Raw genomic sequence first — 19,289 nt, 5'->3', positions numbered from 1 at the left:
ATGTAGCTACCCCATTAATATATTATTTGGCTATTTCAAACAATTTTGTTGGTTTAAAGAGAGATGATATTGCATAAATATTGATAATATATTTAGTTTGGTGTCAATTATGGATAAATGTAAGTTATTACAGCTCTATAAAGCTCAACTTTTATAAATAAGAGCAATGTTATATATCTCTAGAAAAATAACATCAAGAATTCTTCAAGAATAAAGAATAGCCAATCACAATGCACTATTTGCCACAATTCAAGGAGGTGTGACTGAAAAATAGGAAGTGGACAAATAAATCATCCAATTAAAATTTGCCAACTATTTCTTGAAAAATTCTTGAAGCTATTTTTCTTGAGAAGTAGCATTTTCCTATAAATAATTATTGTTTAACTTTTATTTTCTTTGTTGTCGTTTCATTAAATATAAGTAAAAATTATTGTAAATTTGTTTAAGTTTAATATATTAGTTTTTAAAATATATTTTATTTCTTTTTTATATTTGGCCCCCTCGTAAAAATTGTACGAACTTCGCCGCTGATTGTGGGGGTTAATTTACACTCGAAAAAAGGTTGGGATTAAACATTTGAGTTACAAAATAATTGACAAAACTTCCCAAAATTTTAATTCAAACATAATAAAATTCCTTATTAAGTTGGAAGGAGAAACACAGAATGACAACAATTTCGGTTGCAGTAATGCATATTTTCGTTTTTGTCAATAAATTTTATTTATTTTTATTAGAAAAAAAAATTAAAGCTATTTAAAAAAAAGGGTCTAGACAAAAGAAGAAACAACCGGCACAAGAGTTGTAACTCAAGCCACATCAGCAAAAATTTGCTTCACACACACAATGTTTTTGTTTTACATTTTCTTTGTGGCTTACTAGTGTATTTTAAAATCAAACCATGATTAATACTATATTTCACAAACTCGATATTAACATGATTAAATTTGCATAATTATAAATGAGTTTAATTTGACACATTATATTTTTAGAAATAGGCTCTGGCCTAGTGAAATTTTTAGAAATAGGCTCTGGCCTAGTGAAGTTGCTATTATATCACATGAACACATATATCACCTTAAAAGAATGATGTAATTTACAAAGACAACCTTATCACAGAAACTACTGATCACATTTACAATTGTAAAGTTACCAAAACCATGGTAACACAAAGTGATGCAAAGATTACACTACCAAAAATGTTGTACATTTGAGCAAGTAGTCAACTTATAAAACCTTTCACTCTGAAAAATTTAATCTTCTGCAATCGGTTTTAGCCGTTCCTGAAAAAATTGGAAGACTCAAGGCATGTAATTGTTACACAAAACAATGCATAGACAAAAATGGTACTCCCTCCGCACCATATGAAGTGTTATTTGAGGTAACACATACGTCTTAAGAAAATCGCTAATTACACTCACTTTCAAGTTAAAATAATTGTTGCTGATTAAAACGTTCTTAGTGTAGTAACTAAAGTTAAGTAGAAGGGCTAATTAATATATCAGAAAAAGTAATTAACCTATCGATATTCTAAAGTGACGAATAATTTGACGCATAAATATTCCAATGATGACACTTAATATGATAACAAGATAGTACTGAATTACCTAGCGGAGATGCATGACACCATGTTGCACTTGCACATTAGAAGAATTAACAATTTTTTCCCGCTTGGGACACAGTGATGCTGTCTTGAATAAATACTTGCAGCAAGGTTTAGACTTTGAAGATGTGTTCCTTGTCGAAATGGTAGGCAAAGTGCGCTTAAGCCAAGACTCTGATGGAGCTTTCAGTGGAGGAAGGACAAGAGGAATCTCAAAAAAGTTTGTTGCATCAGATAGCTCCTGATAGCCTAAATTCACGCCACATTCGCTTTCTAAGTCAATCTTCCCATCATGATCTTCCACTGCATGTTCTAATTCAAGAGATTGCGAAATTTTAGCTTCTAATGCTGCCTTCACATTTACAACATCCAACCGTTGGCTATTATCAAGCGAAGAATCTACTGAAAGATTCTTGTAAATGTCACTCTCTATTTTTGAAGTCTTAAAATCATCTCCTTTGTGATTGGTTTGGAACTTGGTCTTATGTATAGAATCAACATATAGAATTTTCTCAACTATAGGGCTTTCATAGCTAGTTTCAAGTTGAGTGCTATCACAGGCTAACGACTCGCCACAGCCCCTCTCAAGCTGAGGTCTAGCATGCTGCTGAACAAGAGAGATGAAATAAACATAAAGGCTTATGAATTGAAATTGTAACAAAAACCAAAAAGGAAAGAAAATAGATAGAGGCAAATTAGTACCTCTTTTTTAGTTTCAATTGGAGAAGCAGTAGAATTACAACCTGCACTGTTTTGAACCTTATTCTCCGTTCTTACTCCTGGCATTGGATTCGAAAGGCAAAAGTGAGGAAATAGTCCACAAGCTGTAGTATTAGTAGGAAAGTTTTGTGAATCATCACTTTCAAATATGCCTCCTTTCTTATGCCGCAACGATTTTGGTCTATGCTGATTAAGAGGAGATGACTTCTCTGCACTTCCAATTTTCCAAGGCTGTTTTTGTTGTCCTTGTCCAATAAGTACCGGCTTCTTGGAAGCACGTTGAGAATTTTCGGATATAATTGCCTTTGCAGCAGGCAAAAACCGATCAATCATGAAATCGCGAGCCTTTTCATCGCTTGAGAAACTTCCATAGGGTTTGACTTGTGCCTCATGATCATCATATACACTCATACTACAGCGTGTGACGAATGATTCAGTCCTCGAAAGTGTGTCACGAGCATCTTGAAAACTCTCATCTCCGTCATCCGAATCAGAATCAGAATTTACCTTCTTCTCGATTCCACCTTCTTCACTCTCATGTTTTATTACTTTTTTATCCAAACATGCAGCATTTTGAGGATTGGAAAGAGTGCTTCCAATTCCCTCCTCAATAACTGATATATCTTTTGGTTTTCCTGGTGTTTTTTCCCATTGAAAAGGAATAGTGCCGGCATTTCTCACTGGACCTGAATTTAACTCTGATTTGTAATAAGGAAGAGGATTATCAGTACTTTTCCTTATGTTGTCTGATTCAGTAGCTAGTGTTGATGTGAATCTCCTTACTGATAAAAGTGGCCGGTTAAGGTTTAGCTGCTTTTTTTCCATTAAATCTCTGACTAACATGAAATTAGTTTCTGTAAAACAATAAATTGAAACTCAAACTTAGCAGTTTCAATAAAATGTTCAAGAAAAATCAACTGACATTATTCCATATGCTAGTTCTAAACATATTACAGTGAAACAGAATCTGTTTGGTTCTACAATAAATTAAAATGTGAAATGAACAATAAAATCGAGACTATAAATCATGTTTGGATTTAAAAATTCCAAATCACATTTTCAAATTAAAGTTAGTGCATGTTTGGATTGACGATGAATTTGACGGAATGATGGTGAGCCACCATGATTTTGGCAAAAGTTACACTTTAAAGTTTCAACAAAATTGGTGTCACCGTGATTTCATCATACTCCTCATGATTCCAAAAATACACTTAATTTTGAAGCCAAAATCAATTCTACTCAACAAAACAAAACATGTCAAAATCAATTTTATGTTCCTAGCTTAGAATCACTTTTGTTTCTCATAAATAAAAGTGAATATCCAAACATGAAAATCAAAAGGAAAACCAGCAGATAGTCCTCATTAGAAAATTGATTGATATGACACAAATTTGTCATCATGCATTTTTTAATCTTATACCTATAATGAATCAAATATAACAATGATAGTAACCAATCAAGAAGTCAAAAATAAATAAATAAATAAATGTTCCAAGAAAAATGCTAAATATTTCAAGATTATTAATCTACACTTAACAGTATTCTAATTTAGCCATGCATGCATGAACATCAAAGAAATGCAAATTTCCAGTTACATTCATTCATCAAAAGCATTTCATTTAACAGGAACAAAGACCAAGAAAGTTATGATCATGGCATTAGGATATAATAGAATTCAAAGAAAGAAAGAGTTGAGGAAAAAGAACCTTTAGAAAATTGAGTTGAACCAGGAATCAACTAGCTTTCTTTATCTAGAGAACCTTGAGAGAGGAGTATATAGAAGCAATTATTTTCTTGCATAAGAAAATGAAAGAAAGAAAGAAGACAAAGAAAGGAATTAGTTTTGAGAATAAACTATTTAATACGTTTGTGTTTATTGCTTGCTTGGTTGCAGAGGTGAGTTTAATATTTGGACTCTTCTTTATTTATTGTAGCATTGAATTTTGTATGGAAAAATGGAAAATAAAATGTGTACTACTACTACGTCACGTTACATTCTGAAATTTTTCTTTTTTTTTTTTAGAGGATTTCTGAATTATGTAAAAATATTTTAGTTTAGCATTTATACTTAACCGCTTCCATTCGGTGATTGAAGACATTTCTGTGCTATCATGTGAAAGCCATGATACGGATACCGTTATCCGTTGATGGTGGTGACCATGAGTACATCTGTGACGTCGCGGATATCCATGGACACGGATAATACTGTTACTCCCGTTTCATCAAAATGATTTTCACGTCTTATCAATATTTGCATAGTCTTGCAGGTATTTAGCTGGTGTTCTAATATTTACGACTATCTGCACGTGTCGATCGATATATTTAAAAAAAAAATGTATTTATGTAAAAAAAGATACTAAATTATGTAAATTTCTACCTATTTGTTTGACAACAACCTTATTATTTATCGAACATTTATTTTCTTTATGCTTTTCTAAAAAAATAATTTATTCCTCCTTTAACAAAAAATTATGTAAATTTTCTAGATTGCATTCTCGATTTATATTTTGATAAATGAATAGGATCTTAACCCATCATTGATAGTGTACTTTTATCCATTATATCCCGTCATTTTATTTCCCCTCTCTCTTTAATTTGTTAGTTTGGTATTCTATTTAATTTCTTGATGGTAAAATTAGGAATATACTAAATCAATATCTAGTGGATAACTTGCAGTTAAACAATGTTCGATAATGATGAGTTCGTAGTTAGCCTTAAGGTCTCTTGCTAATTAAAAAAAAACAATGATATTTGATATGAAAGGTGAAGAAACCACGCACAAAGCAATTAACATATGCTTAAATTAGGATTATTTGGTTTATGTGAGAGCTAAAGACAATACATTGAAATATGTCCCCTCAAAAAATACATTGAAATATGCAGATGTTGACATTCAAATTTCATATTCCCTACTTAAAAGTTAAGATTTTTAAAGTATGTTAAGGTATCGAAGGAAATCTTAATTATATGCACTTTTGGTGTTATTTTTTTAGACTTAAATGCATTTTAGGTTCTTACTTTCAAAGTGTCAATATTTTTCCGGCCACTCATTCTTAAACACCCCGTTGTTGACGTGTGAATGTTTATTTAGATTATCTATCTATTTATTTAGATTGTCTCTACTTTGAGTACAAAAAAGAATATTTTTAAATATATTGTAATATTCATATCACTAGCTAACTTTTCATGTTATTTTAAAATTATAGCTTAATGAAAATAATACCGAGAGTTTCATTCAAAAAATATATATATATATACCGAAGGTTATAAGATTGATTTGTTGGCTAGAGGAGTTAAGAGATAAGAGTGGTCTCGAGTTTGATTCTCACTTCAAGCAAATACTAAAAAAATAGCATACAACATTGGTTGTTTAAAAAAATTGAAAATAATACTAGAATTTAAAACACAAATTAGCAATTCTTAAAATTGGGAATCATTTCTTCTTATAACATTTTTCCCCATGCTTCTTTCCATGTCAATATAGCTTCTTTTTTTAATGAAGACATGTCAAATTTTGCTTGCGTTCGCTAACCCCTCTCCTTTCATGGGTGGATTCTCTCTATCTACCCTACAATTTAAAGCCACCAAACCTTGTAAAACCTCAAAACTCGTCCTCAACCACTGACTTAGTGTTTGACGATGTCACAATGAGTTTGACAAAATCATAGTGTCACCATAAATCTAAAACGCGCAATTAACCTTATTCTTTTTTTTTTATCAAGCAAACCTTCTCCTTCAATTTTGATAGCTCCCACACCAAGTGTTCAATTGTTTTGCCATTGTTTGTTATTGATTTGATAATTTATGATGTCAAATTTAGAAGTACAACAAATACACAACAATTTAAAAAGGTTGGTTACACTATATCCTAAAAAATGTGTGTTATATTATTTATTTATTTATTTTACACTATATCCCAAAGAAGACAAAACATATGTATGTAACTTCATTTTTTTTATGTCATACACACACACACACACACTTAAACTTAAAACAAAGGGGAATTCACTACCTACAAAAACATTTAGTAAAAGTTTAAAATCTTGCCTTTTTCAATTAAAAAATAAATAGATGTCTAGAATTACAGTGGATATGACGAAATTCACTACCCCCAAAGTGTAGCTTTCAAAAAATCATCATGGCTCACCTTAATTTTATCAAACTCACTGCAGTCTATGAATCCAAACATACACTTATGTACTAAAATTAACATGTAAAATTAAATTTAATTTTCATAACTTCGTAAGATTCTCTTATTACATTCAACTTCTGGTGCAGAATGTATAGGATTTCCAAACACATATAATGGTATTCTCTTTGCTGTAGGTAATTCAAAAAAGTACTAATAAGATTTAACTTTGAAAATTTGTCTTTTCCATCACATGAAAAGATCCTATTTCTTATTGCAAATGTCTGATAAAAGAAAACACCATTAAAATTACACACAACATCTTACAGCTTTGGTTGAGAACAAATTGTGTCCGAATTTAAAAGAGGTAGAGCGTGCAAAATGAGTTTCACAGCAAATTGAAGCCAAGTTCATTTTACGGTTAGACTCAACTCAAAATTCAAGAGGGTTTTGTTAGTTTTACTTTTTAAACAGACAGTTGGGGCTCCCTACTGATAATCAAACAAAAAATGCATATTTCATTAATAATATTAATTAGTTAAAATTGTTTAAACATGTTTTGATTCTATTCTGAGTTAATTTCCAAAGCACAGAATTTATCCATTCTGAAGTAACAGTTTCAAAATGCTTCTACTTATGTGTTCTAAAAGTTTGTTAATTCAATTGTATACTATAGTAAAACTTTACTGCATATCATACTTAAGCCTTCGAGAAATATATATGCATAAAAAAATGCAAAATACAAGAAAAGGAAAGGACACGGACCAACAAAATTGAGAAAACCCTGTTAGAGAATCTTCTCATTCTTTCTAACAATAACAGACATTTTGCGTGGATCAATAAAGAGAGGGAGATTCCTGCTAATTCATTTGCACATTGAACATTAGGAGGATGGTCCTGATTTCACAGTCCACATATTAATTTACAACCAACGTGCAGGTGCATGAAGATGGGATATTTCAGAAGATAGAATTAGAATAAAGATAAAATAACCTTGATTTCAATGGAGACGATTTTCTTGGATGCAAGAGATCGTTGGTTTGATTCTTGTTGGCATTATATAAGCACGAATGAATCTAACAGCTTCAATATTTTGTTTCTTCATGATAAGTTTCTGAACAAAATCTGCAAGGTGCACCAAAATTTCACTTCAACAAAACTAACTAGTTATGCCATCAAGTCAGTTCCAATTAACCAAAACTAAGCAGACTGGGCTGAATAATAATATCTCAGAATTAATAAGAAAAGAGAACACCTCAAACATTTTAAGAAATAGAACAGATACATATAAAGACTAGAGAGCTATGAAGCAAAGACTCTACACGGACACTGACGCATGTCTGAAACGGGGACACGCCTTACCCGAGACTCTACACGGACACCAAATCTATGTCGGTGCTTCATAGATAAAGAGAGAGAGAGAGAGATTAATTGAAGTCGATTTCATTTTCCAAGCATCAAGTGTAAGAAGCCAATTACATATCAGTTCAGCTTCCTACCAACAGATAATATCTTAATCATAGTAATTTGTATTATATATCATGTAGAGTCTCTAGGATATTTACATGTTTGATGAACACATGTAACTTGCACTTGAAATTCAAAGTGAGAAAAAAATAAGTATAATAGCTGGTATCTGAAACAAAACATTTCTAAACTAACATACCAGAAGCTTTATCGGCAAAACCCAGAGTTCCAAACAGCTCTACAGCTATCTTGTCCTGAGCAGCAAACCCGAAAAGCTTTAAAACTTCATCTTCATCGAAAGAAGGAGCCAATCCATAAATTGACACAAGGAGTAGAAAACCCAGAACTGCCACCGAATTTTCAGTATTTTCACTTATGTTGGATTTCAAATTAAGTGCTAGCTTCATTGCTTCTTCTCTTACACGAGGTTTAATATGTGGTTTGATTCTCATCAGTTGTTTGAGCAGAAGAATGTCTCTATCATCAATAATTACAGCATTGTCTCCCATCTTATACTTTTGAATAATGGGATTCTGTATTATATCCAAAACAACTTTTGATGGATCTGATAATCCTTGCAGATTATCTAGAATTTCAGTTTCGTCACTTGGGAGCAACTGCAAACTTCTTCCATCAATGGTAGCAGTTGATTGATCATCTGTGTAACATGTAACTGCATATTTAGATTTTAAGTTCCCATGTTTATAGAAACATCAGTAAATCAAGGTGACTATAGAAAGAAAAAAAAAGAAAAAATAATAATAATGTATATAGACACACACACACACACACATATATTTAAATGTTTGGGTAACAGAAATCAGTTGATACTAACAGTAACAGTCAATATCATCATAGCACCGCAACTGAATCACCAGAAGTTGCGTAAGAACAAAGAATAGACAATAACAGCAATAGTTGCACTAAAGGACTATTAAATGCCTCCATAGTTTGTCAGGGTATTGAACCTTGAAACTCATAGTCCTCCTCTCCAAAAAAAAACCTTGAAACTCAGTCATATCATATGCTTATTAACAGTGTTTAAAATATAATTGAAAGTTTAAACTACATTAATCTACTAATCAATCTTATGTTGTATAGTATTATAAACAAACCGATTCGACAAGAATAAAACCTAAGATATTAAAAGATAAAGTTGAAATGGAATTGTCTTAATAAACCAGATGATGAAGATCATTTACCTGATTTAATTTCCTCGTCAAATGATTTTAGTAATGCTTCATATTGATCCTCTCTTAACTCAAGCTCCTTCAGTTCTCCATCAAATTCATTCTGCATTGACTTTAGCTCCTTCAGTTGCACTTCCAACTGCTTCACTTCAAACTCCCTCACTCGATCTTTAAATTCAACCTCTTTTGATTCAAACGCTTTCACCCGGCTATCAAATTGCTTCTCTTTGTACTCAAGTTCCTTAACTTGTCCTTTCAATTGCCACAGTTTTGATGTGAGCTCCTCCACTTGGCTTTCAAAATGCTTCTTTTTAGATTCCAGCTCCTTCGCTTGAATTTCAAATTCTCTCTCTTTTGATTCATGCTCCTTCGCTTGGCCTTCAAATTCGTCCTCTTTTGATTCAAATGCTTTCACCTGGCTATCAAACTGCTTCTCTTTGGACTCAAGTTCCTTAACCTGTCCTTTCAATTGCCACAGATTTGATGTGAGCTCCTCCATTTGGCTTTCGAATTGCTTCTTTTTAGATTCCAGCTCCTTCACTTGGCCTTCAAACTCTCTTTCTTTTGATTCATGCTCCTTCAACCGACTTTCATGTTTCTTCTCTTCTGACTCGAGCCGGCTTTTGAAATATTTTTGTCTTAATATCGACTCCTTCTTTTGGCATTCAAATTCCTTCTGCTTTGATTCAAACTCCTTTACTTGGCATACAAGTTGGTTATCTATTGACTCTAACACATTCAATTGGTTTTCAAAGTGCTCCTTTTTAAACTCCACCTCCTTCATTAGGCCTTCAAACTTCTCCTCTTTTGATTTAAACTCCTTCTCCTGGACTTTAAGTTGCATTTCTTTTAACTTTAGCTCCATCGCCCGTCCTTCGACTTGCTTCTCTTTTGATTCAAGCTGCATCGTACGACCTTCAAGTTCCTGCATCTTAGATTCAAACTCCTTCATGTGTCCTTCAAGTTGCTTCTCTCTTGATATCAACACCTCCACCCGTTCATCACATTGCTTCTCTTTTGACTCAAGTTCCTTGACCTGACCTTCAAGTTGCTTCTTTATTGACTCAAATTCCTTTATTTGAGCACGAACATTCTCCTTTTCTGATGTTAGCTTTAGCAACTTCTTCCTTTTGGACTCTAATTTTTCTGCTTGCCCACTAATTAATTTGTTCATTGCATCAAGCTCTCTCTCTTTGGCCTTAAGTTCCAAAGCAAATTCAGCAATTTTTTGGGAAAGAGCCTTGAGTTCCTCTTCCTTCCTTTCACGGTCCTTATCAATATTATCAATGACTTGACGAAGTTCTATTTCTTTTGAAATGTTGCCCTTGACTTGATTAAGTTCTATCTCTTTTGTCTTGAGCTCTCGCTTGCGCTCTCCAATCAAGTCATCCATCAAATTGAGCTGCCCTTCCTTCACTACAAAATCCTTAACACATTCTTCAATTTTTCCCTGCAATTTCTCATGAGCTTCGTCAATTCCTCTAAAACAACTAATTTCCTTTTTCTTATTTTCAAGCTCTTTGCGACACTCCTCGATATCTCGCTTTATGGACTGCAATCTATTCTCTTCTAATTCCGTCTTCTTATTGCCTTCCTCAAATGAGCTTTCTAACAATGCAAGGCCTTTCTTCAGCGAGGAAAATGATTTATCAGTTGATTTGCTTGGCCTTTTAATTAAATCTAACAACGGAATATCATCTTCATCTTTGTCGTGATCATGATATAGTGATGCCTTTGATTTCTTAACAGAAATAGGCAAGGAATTGTTGTCATCAAACTCAAAATCCCTCTTCTTAACAGAAACATCACATTTTACCAAACTCGAAATCCGGGTAAACCTCGGTAACAAAGGAACATCATCATCTTCAGATTCAAAGTATTCACAAGAAACATGATCCCTCCCATCATCATCACCATTACCGCAAAACTTTGGCTTATCAAAAGCCTCAAAATTCATCATTCAAGTAATTTACACTTCCTGGGAAATTAAAAAAAAAAAAAAAAAAGCTTGTTCAATTGAAAAATTTCTAGGTCAAAACGAATTATGAAGTAATGCTACATTACGGTTCCAGAAGCAAAATGAAACAATAAACAAGTACAATGACGGTGTAAATTAGTTACAGGCATTTGATTAATTAGCTCTAAGTCTCTAACATTGCATGTTGTTGACAGACATGAAAATAAAAATGTGAAAGAAAAATAAAATTAGTTACAGTTGAAATGCTTACAAGTTACGATCCAAGCTTGATGCTGTAACAACGCTAAAAGAGAAAAACGGAAGATGAAAGGTAACGAGTGAGAAGTTTTTAGAATATCTTTTGGCATTTACATTTGAAGAGTAAAATGGCGAGAAAATAAAAACAAAAAAACAACATAGAAAGGAAAAGAATGAGAAATTACTGCTCCTGTCCTTAATATTAGAAGAAAAACCCAAAAATATCAATGTAATCATTAATTAGTTTAACTTTTTGAATATATTTTTAGAAATAAATCCTCATTAAAATTCTAAAGCATTAAATACATTCATTAATATTAAAAAAACAAATAGTACTCCCTCCGGTCCTATTTATAAGAAAAAGTTGACTTTTTAGATACATTGAATAACTTATGTATCTAGTCAAGAATCTAAACTAAATACATAATTTATTCAATGTATCTAAAAAGTCATTTGTTTCTTATAAATAGGACCGGAGGGAGTATTAACTAAGGGGTAGAAATATCTTTTAAACAATAATCATACGTGACATTTTCTTATAAATAGGACCAAAATTTTTTGAAAAAAAAAATCTTATATATAGAACCGGATGGAGGAAAAGAAAAAAATTAACGTGGGATTTTGTTATTGGGTCGTGGCCTCAAGAGTGGGGTCCACAAAATAGACTTTAAAAATATTTTTTGTTGAAACTTGTCTATTTTATATTAAATATATTTTTTTAATAAATAATTATTATTTTTCAATAAAAAATTTGTTATGCTTAGTTTTTTTTTTTTTTTTAAAGAATGTTTAGAGGATAGATATACAACTTTTTTAAATGGTGTGTATAAGGCATAAGACACCATAAAGTATACAAAGGAAAAGTGTTATACAAAAAAGAGAGGGAGCAAATCAAACCCTCATAAAAGATTTAGCAAAACTTATAGAAAGCTATCATCTTCTCCTTCATTATCAATATTCATATTATTTTTATGACCTTCAAAATCAACCCTTTCCTCTTCACCTAGCACTTCAAAAGTCGGTAGATCTTGATATGGCTTTAAAATAGAAAATCTAGTAGCTACTCGGCTCTTGAATGTTCTTCCATCCATCTTTACTAAAATGTACAGTTGGCCTATTACCAGCATCAACTTCTTCAACGTAAATTTTTAAAAATATCTTTGTTTTGTGATCATCCCATTTTGCTGCAATTTTTACATCTCCATCAGACCCTTTCAAACCCTTTTTGGGTGCATTTCTAGTTCTAATACATTCAACGAAGATCAAATGTCTATAATAAAAATCAGTTGGACACACATGTGCCAGTAGCATAGAAGAATAATACATAACTGGCTGGGCATGGTTCGGTTATCCATATTAACCGAACCGAACCGAATTGGTGAAATGGTTCGGAATAACCGAACCGAACCAAAGTTATGGTTCGGTTAACCGTTTGCTTGCCTATTAACCGAACCGAACCAAACCATTAAGCATATCTATTTAAAACCAACTTATTTTATGCAAAACAACTTATTTTAAAAAGATATCCTAATAAGCTGTTTCGTATAAATAAGTTGTTTTGAATAAGTTGTTTCTTAAAAAGATATCCTAATAAGTTGTTTTACATAAATAAGTTGTTTAGAATAAGTTATTTTGAAAAATGAGATCCTAATAAGCTGTTTTAAATAAGTTGATTTTAAAATAAGTTGTTTTGCATAAAATAAGTTGGTTTTAAATAGATATGCTTAATGGTTTGGTTCGGTTCGGTTAATAGGCAAGCAAACGGTTAACCGAACCATAACTTCGGTTCGGTTCGGTTACTTCCAAAACTTAAACGGTTCTCTTTTTAAGAAACAACTTATTTATACGAAACAGCTTATTAGGATATCTTTTTAAAAACAACTTATTCAAAACAGCTTATTTATACAAAACGGCTTATCAAGATTTCTTTTTTCAAAACTACTTATTCAAAACAACTTATTTATGCAAAACAATTTATTTGGATCTATTTTTTCAAAATAACTTATTCAAAACAGCTTATTTATACAAAACGGCTTATCAAGATTTCTTTTTTCAAAACTACTTATTCAAAACAACTTATTTATGCAAAACAATTTATTTGGATCTATTTTTTCAAAATAACTTATTCAAAACAGCTTATTTATGCAGAACAGCTTATTAGGATCTATTTTTTCAAAATAACTTATTCAAAACAGCTTATTTATGCAAAACAGCTTATTAGGATCTATTTTTTCAAAATAACTTATTCAAAACAGCTTATTTATGCAAAACAGCTTATTAGGATCTATTTTTTCAAAATAACTTATTCAAAAAAGCTTAATTATGCAAAACAGCTTATTAGGATCTCTTTTTTTATATTCGAAACAACTTATTTATGCAAAACAGCTTATTAGGATCTCATTTTTCAAAATAACTTATTTGAAACAGCTTATTTATGCAAAACAGCTTATTAAGATCTCTTTTTTAAAAATAACTTATTCAAAACAGCTTATTTATGCAAAATAGCTTATTAGGATCTATTTTTTCAAAATAACTTATTCAAAACAACTTAATTATGCAAAACAACTTATTAGGATCTCTTTTTTCAAAATAACTTATTCAAAACAGCTTATTTATGCAAAACAACTTATTAGGATCTCATTTTTCAAAATAACTTATTTGAAACAGCTTATTTATGCAAAACAGCTTATTAAGATCTCTTTTTTAAAAATAACTTATTCAAAACAGCTTATTTATGCAAAATAGCTTATTAGGATCTTTTTTTTCAAAATAACTTATTCAAAACAGCTTAATTATGCAAAACATCTTATTAGGATCTCTTTTTTCAAAATAACTTATTCAAAACAGCTTATTTATGCAAAACAGCTTATTAGGATCTATTTTTTCAAAATAACTTATTCAAAACAGCTTATTTATGCAAATTAGCTTATTAGGATCTATTTTTCGAAATAACTTATTCAAAACAACTTATTTATGCAAAAAAATTATTAAGATCTCTTTTTTTTATATTCAAAACAACTTATTTATGCAAAACAGCTTATTAGGATCTCATTTTTCAAAATAACTTATTTGAAACAGCTTATTTATGCAAAACAGCTTATTAAGATCTCTTTTTTCAAAATAACTTATTCAAAACAGCTTATTTATGCAAAACAGCTTTTTACATAAATAAGCTATTTTGAAATAAGTTATTTTGTATAAATAAGCTGTTTTGAATAAGTAGTTTTGAAAAAAGAGATCCTAATAAGCTGTTTTACATAAATAAGCTATTTTGAATAAGTTATTTTGAAAAAAGAGATCCTAATAAGCTGTTTTGCATAAATAAGCTGTTTTGAATAAGTAGTTTTGAAAAAAGAGATCTTGATAAGCCGTTTTGTATAAATAAGCTGTTTTGAATAAGTTATTTTGAAAAAAGAGATCCTAATAAGTTGTTTTACATAAATAAGCTATTTTGAATAAGTTATTTTGAAAAAAGAGATCCTAATAAGTTGTTTTGCATAACTAAGCTGTTTTGAATAAGTAGTTTTGAAAAAAGAGATCTTGATAAGTCGTTTTGTATAAATAAGCTGTTTTGAATAAGTTATTTTGAAAAAAGAGATCCTAAGAAAAAAGAGATCTTGATAAGCCGTTTTGTATAAACAAGCTGTTTTGAATAAGTTTTTTTTAAAATGAGATCCAAATAAGTTGTTTCGTATAAATAAGTTGTTTTGAATAAGTTATTTTGAAAAATGAGATCCTAATAAGCTGTTTTGCATAAATAAGCTGTTTTGAATAAGTAGTTTTGAAAAAAGAGATCTTGATAAGCCGTTTTGTATAAATAAGATGTTTTGAATAAGTTGTTTTTTAAAATGAGATCCTAATAAGTTGTTTCGTATAAATAAGTTGTTTTGAATAAGTTATTTTGAAAAATGAGATCCTAATAAGCTGTTTTGCATAAATAAGCTGTTTTGAATAAGTTGATTTTAAAATAAGTTGTTTTGCATAAAATAAGTTATTTTAAAATAAATTGTTTTTTTTAAAATAAGTTGGTTTTAAATAGATATGCTTAATGGTTCGGTTCGGTTCGGTTTGGATAACTGTGGTTATTAATGGTTCGGTTCGGTTAATTTATCAAAATAATGGTTCAGTTCATAAATTTGTGAAATGGTTCAGTTAATTTTGATATGGTTCGGTTCGGTTAACCGGTTCGGTTCGGTTAACCGTTAATTTTGCCCAGCCCTACTTATACATATACTATTATAATTCAAAAAATCTAAACTTGAAACATCAAAAGAGGAAGATGGTTAAATATAAAAAAATAAAGGAGTGATATTTGTACAACCGATTTTGTACAACTCTTGTGACAACTACTTTTCTCCTCTTTTTATTGGACAAAAACAATGAAAAGAGAAAAAAGAAGAGAGAGAATAAAAACATATCTGAGTATGAGAGAGAGAGAGAGAGAATTGTTTCAAAAGTTGTCAAAAAATAGATGTACGAATATCATTTCTCAAAGAAAAAATACTACAAGTAACATGACTACGTATTTTGTAGATATATACTATTTATTTGGACAAAAAAAAACTTTGAAGCCTTGGTCGTTTTAGAATACATAAATATCAACGTACTCCACTCACCCCAACGTGCAAACAACATTCATGTGTATCAATATGCATGTATACAAATTGATTAGTAGATAACATGAAATTCCTGGTACCTTTGCTAAACAGCATGCAAGATATACTATTTTTTAAACAATGTGTATATTATAAGAGTTCCCCACACGGGTCATGTTAACTTGTGCCCTTAGGGCACATGTTAAGCAACCTAAATAGAGCAATTTTGCATTGGAAAACACAATATAACAACTTTTAAGAAGTTGAATGCACGCCTTTTAATAAGTGTATTTCTATAATGAGTATCTTAACATGTGCCTTAAGGGCACAAGTTAACATTAGCCTTTATTTTAATAAGGAAAAAATGAAAAATGAGTATAAAAATAAAATATAGAAATAAATAATAATAATAACAAAAAAATACATGGCAGCAAATAAAATAGAGAAGGAATCGAGAACCTTCTCATTTTTTCTTTCTCTTTTAACTTCACCATCTCACCTTTCCCTTTTTCATTTTCTCTGTTCCAACAGGATCTTCATCCTCTTCCATTTTATTCTTTTACCATTTCTCACCCATCAATTCTCAGCCTTATCAATCACTAACACATTATAATAGTCAACCAGTGTATATGATATGAAAGGGAAAGAGATAAAAATAAATGAGTACAACCTCAAATCACCATCTTTCAATTCTTAGAACTAGACGATCCATTCTAAATACAATTCAAACACCAATTTCGTTTCAGTCCTTGGGGCTTACATTTAGGCATGTATGTCATGCTTATGAGTTGATTTGGAAGCTAGAAGAATGTTAATACTTGTAGATTAAAGCAAAATTAGAGATTTACAGGCTAGAATCGGTGCACTTATTAGGCTAGGATAAGGGAACTGTTGTTGTCTTTTTTGTACAATAAGTATACTTTCCAATAAAAATTGTTTTGGTTCCTCAAAAGAACACTAGAACTGACAGGTGGTGCTTTGACTGCGTCTCATGGAGCGCAATTGAGTTGATTCATCATAAATGTGAGTTGATGACGATCATTATCATTTATTTTAATTATCGTTATTATTGATATTTTGTTGATTTTATATGTTGAAGTATTTATCAAATTGGGGAACACACCCTTTGAAAATTTCTCTCGTCATTGTTATATAATTTCAAAGTCATCAAATTTAACTATACTCTGTTTGCATTGCAAAAGATTTGAAATTGAGGTTTGGTTGCATATAATATGACATGAATTTTGAGACATGGAGAAATACGGTTTTGAGATATATGTTCTTTCGAATTTTCGATACTAATATGTGCTCCATTTAGATTTGGATTTTACTTGTGATTTATAAAGAAGAGAAATTGAAACGGAGAATTTGATTATATGTATTTTCGTAGTTGGTTTGATATGTTATGAAACGTGGTTTTGAAATATGCATTTTTGAAAGGTTCGATATTAATTTGTACACGATTTGGATTTGAATTCGGATTTACTTAGGATTATAAGTGGTAGATTTTCGATTGAGTTTTGATGATACGTATTTTGAAATAAGATTTGTTATGTTGTGAAATATGGTTTTAGCATTGTGCTTTAAGAATGATATTTTGAAAATTATGGTTATAATGACGACGACCTAGGTGCATCTAGTATGTGATTTCAATTAGGTAGAGTTACTCTGTTAGATGGAGTCGCCCCTATGAAAATGCCGCCATTAGGAGGAGAGAGCTATCAATGAGAGGTAAACTCCCTAATTAAAAGTGTTTTACACTTATTTTGAGTCGAGAGAAAAGAGCTATCCGTTAGATGGAGCCGCCTCAATGGAAAGGTCACCATTAGGAGGAGAGGGCCATCAACGAGATCGAGCTAGTTCTCGATTCACCCATTTTGATTATTTTCACGAAATGGAGTTTTCTATATTTTCTTTAAAGACTTTTATTAAGATTTTCGATAATATATTTTTAAAGGCTTTATTTATGATTTTTGGCAATATATTTTTGAAGGCTTTTATTATGATTTTCGGCAATTTATTTTTGAAAGACTTGTAATTTTATTTTCATGTCTTTACGATGTTAGACTTTCGTTGAAGTATACCTATTTGATTGGAAATATTTACAATGTTTGGATTTTCATGCGTATAAACGGTTGCGGACTACTAGAATTTTCTACGGCTACTAGATTTGTAAATATACATTAGATTTGAGAAAAGTAAATAATCGTGTCATTGTGTGTTTTCCTTCTAGTGGGTAGTGGTTGTTGTCTCTCACTAAGTCTTTGTGACTTACTCTTTTATTTTCTATTTTTTTCAGATTCTCAAGCAGCTAAGTAGAAAACTGCTAGCAGATTCAAAGTTTTCGCAGTGTCGCTTTTGGTAGGCCTCCTTGGTTGGCTTCTCTTTATATTTTAATGTTAATTGATGTATCTGGAGCTATTTGGTAGTCTAGGATGTTTTATTCTGAGTTGTACAAGTATGAAAAAAAATGTTATTTGAGATACCGGTTGATGAAACAGGTTTTTTAAACAGGATTCATATCTTGGAAATGTTGAATTTACGGAGGAAACACTGTCGAAATTTCAGTAAATATTTTTTGAAGTGAAAACTGAATTGGAATTGTTTTTATTTTATAGTTTGTCAAGTTGAATCAATAGGGTTGCCGAGCTAGAATGTTCTGGTTCGTGCGCCGGTCACGATTAGTGTTTTTGGGTCGTGACACCTTCACAACTTAGATGATATGCAACAAGAAATAAAAGAGGGACCTCACTTGTTTACAGAATAGAGAAGAATAACGTTTAGGTGTTGAAAAAAAAGGAAGACTAATCTTTGTATATATATATATAGGGTGTATCAAGTGAGAGGAGTTTTAAAATGAGAGGTGAGAGCATTAAAAGACAGCCCTTGGATTAAAACAAACTCTTCAGATCGTATTTTTTATTTAATTTGGATATATCCCTTCCAATCCTCACCCACACGCAACCTGTCTCTTTTTCTTATTTCTTCCTTCAGTGTCATCTTCTCATCTATTTTAACATCCTCTTCTCTTCAAGAATCATCCATCAAATAATTGGTTAGGTTCTTCAAATAAAAAAATGTTAAAGGTCATTTTTTTAATATTAAAATTTGGAAAATCAGTCAGGGTGTTTTTGCAGATCGGTCAAGGATGAGATGACGATGAAAGTTTCAAGTTTTTCAGAATAATTTTCCAGAATAAATTTATATTTTCCTTTTTTAGTTCTGCATAAATTGGAAGAAATAAACAAAGCGAAATACAATATCACTTCAAATCTTCAATCAAAGATCAACTGTTTTGCTAATATAATTTTCAGTTTCAATTCAAGAAATAAAATGAACACCAACCAGTCAATTGCAAGAGGTTCTAAAATTA

At 30.9% G+C, this 19,289-nt stretch overlaps 2 protein-coding genes and 1 long non-coding RNA gene across 6 annotated transcripts; 1 reads left to right on the top strand and 2 right to left on the bottom strand.

Annotated features, from left to right (window-relative positions):
• Positions 1 to 929: 929 nt before the first annotated feature.
• LOC146950710 (uncharacterized) lies at positions 930 to 7,514 on the bottom strand. Of its 2 annotated transcripts, none has more exons than XM_085746680.1 (5): positions 7,443 to 7,514; positions 4,027 to 4,080; positions 2,303 to 3,174; positions 1,605 to 2,207; positions 930 to 1,280 (listed from the first exon to the last, which is right to left on the bottom strand). In XM_085746680.1, exons 3-4 carry the CDS (start codon positions 3,161 to 3,163, stop codon positions 1,605 to 1,607), a joined length of 1,464 nt encoding a protein of 487 aa, XP_085602806.1. In that variant the 5' UTR covers positions 3,164 to 3,174; positions 4,027 to 4,080; positions 7,443 to 7,514; the 3' UTR covers positions 930 to 1,280. The 2 variants fall into 2 exon arrangements, with proteins under 2 accessions (XP_085602806.1, XP_085602807.1); XM_085746681.1 differs by having other exon boundaries at positions 1,605 to 2,204.
• On the bottom strand, positions 3,103 to 11,496 carry LOC146950709 (uncharacterized). 3 transcript variants are annotated; one of them, XR_015027678.1, is made up of 6 exons: positions 11,335 to 11,496; positions 9,119 to 11,084; positions 8,116 to 8,574; positions 7,443 to 7,574; positions 4,027 to 4,080; positions 3,103 to 3,174 (listed from the first exon to the last, which is right to left on the bottom strand). XR_015027678.1 is itself a non-coding variant. In XM_085746679.1 (5 exons), the coding sequence occupies exons 2-4, from the start codon at positions 11,064 to 11,066 to the stop codon at positions 7,450 to 7,452; spliced, it is 2,532 nt and encodes an 843-aa protein (XP_085602805.1). In that variant the 5' UTR covers positions 11,067 to 11,084; positions 11,335 to 11,496; the 3' UTR covers positions 7,132 to 7,346; positions 7,443 to 7,449. The 3 variants fall into 3 exon arrangements, 2 of the variants coding, with proteins under 2 accessions (XP_085602805.1, XP_085602804.1); XM_085746679.1 differs by lacking the exons at positions 3,103 to 3,174; positions 4,027 to 4,080 and adding an exon at positions 7,132 to 7,346; XM_085746678.1 differs by lacking the exons at positions 3,103 to 3,174; positions 4,027 to 4,080 and having other exon boundaries at positions 7,132 to 7,574.
• Positions 11,497 to 16,387: 4,891 nt separating this feature from the next.
• On the top strand, positions 16,388 to 18,511 carry LOC146950708 (uncharacterized). Its single transcript, XR_015025486.1, has 2 exons — positions 16,388 to 16,939; positions 18,216 to 18,511. It is a non-coding gene; the product is annotated as an uncharacterized LOC146950708 (long non-coding RNA).
• Positions 18,512 to 19,289: the final 778 nt, after the last annotated feature.

This window comes from Medicago sativa, chromosome 2 (genome assembly GCF_051527215.1).
Source record: "Medicago sativa cultivar Bolivia chromosome 2, Bolivia_mono, whole genome shotgun sequence".
Lineage (NCBI taxonomy): Eukaryota > Viridiplantae > Streptophyta > Magnoliopsida > Fabales > Fabaceae > Medicago > Medicago sativa.
The sequence above is the reverse complement of the archived record's forward strand: the minus strand, read 5'-3'. Positions and strand labels throughout refer to the sequence as shown.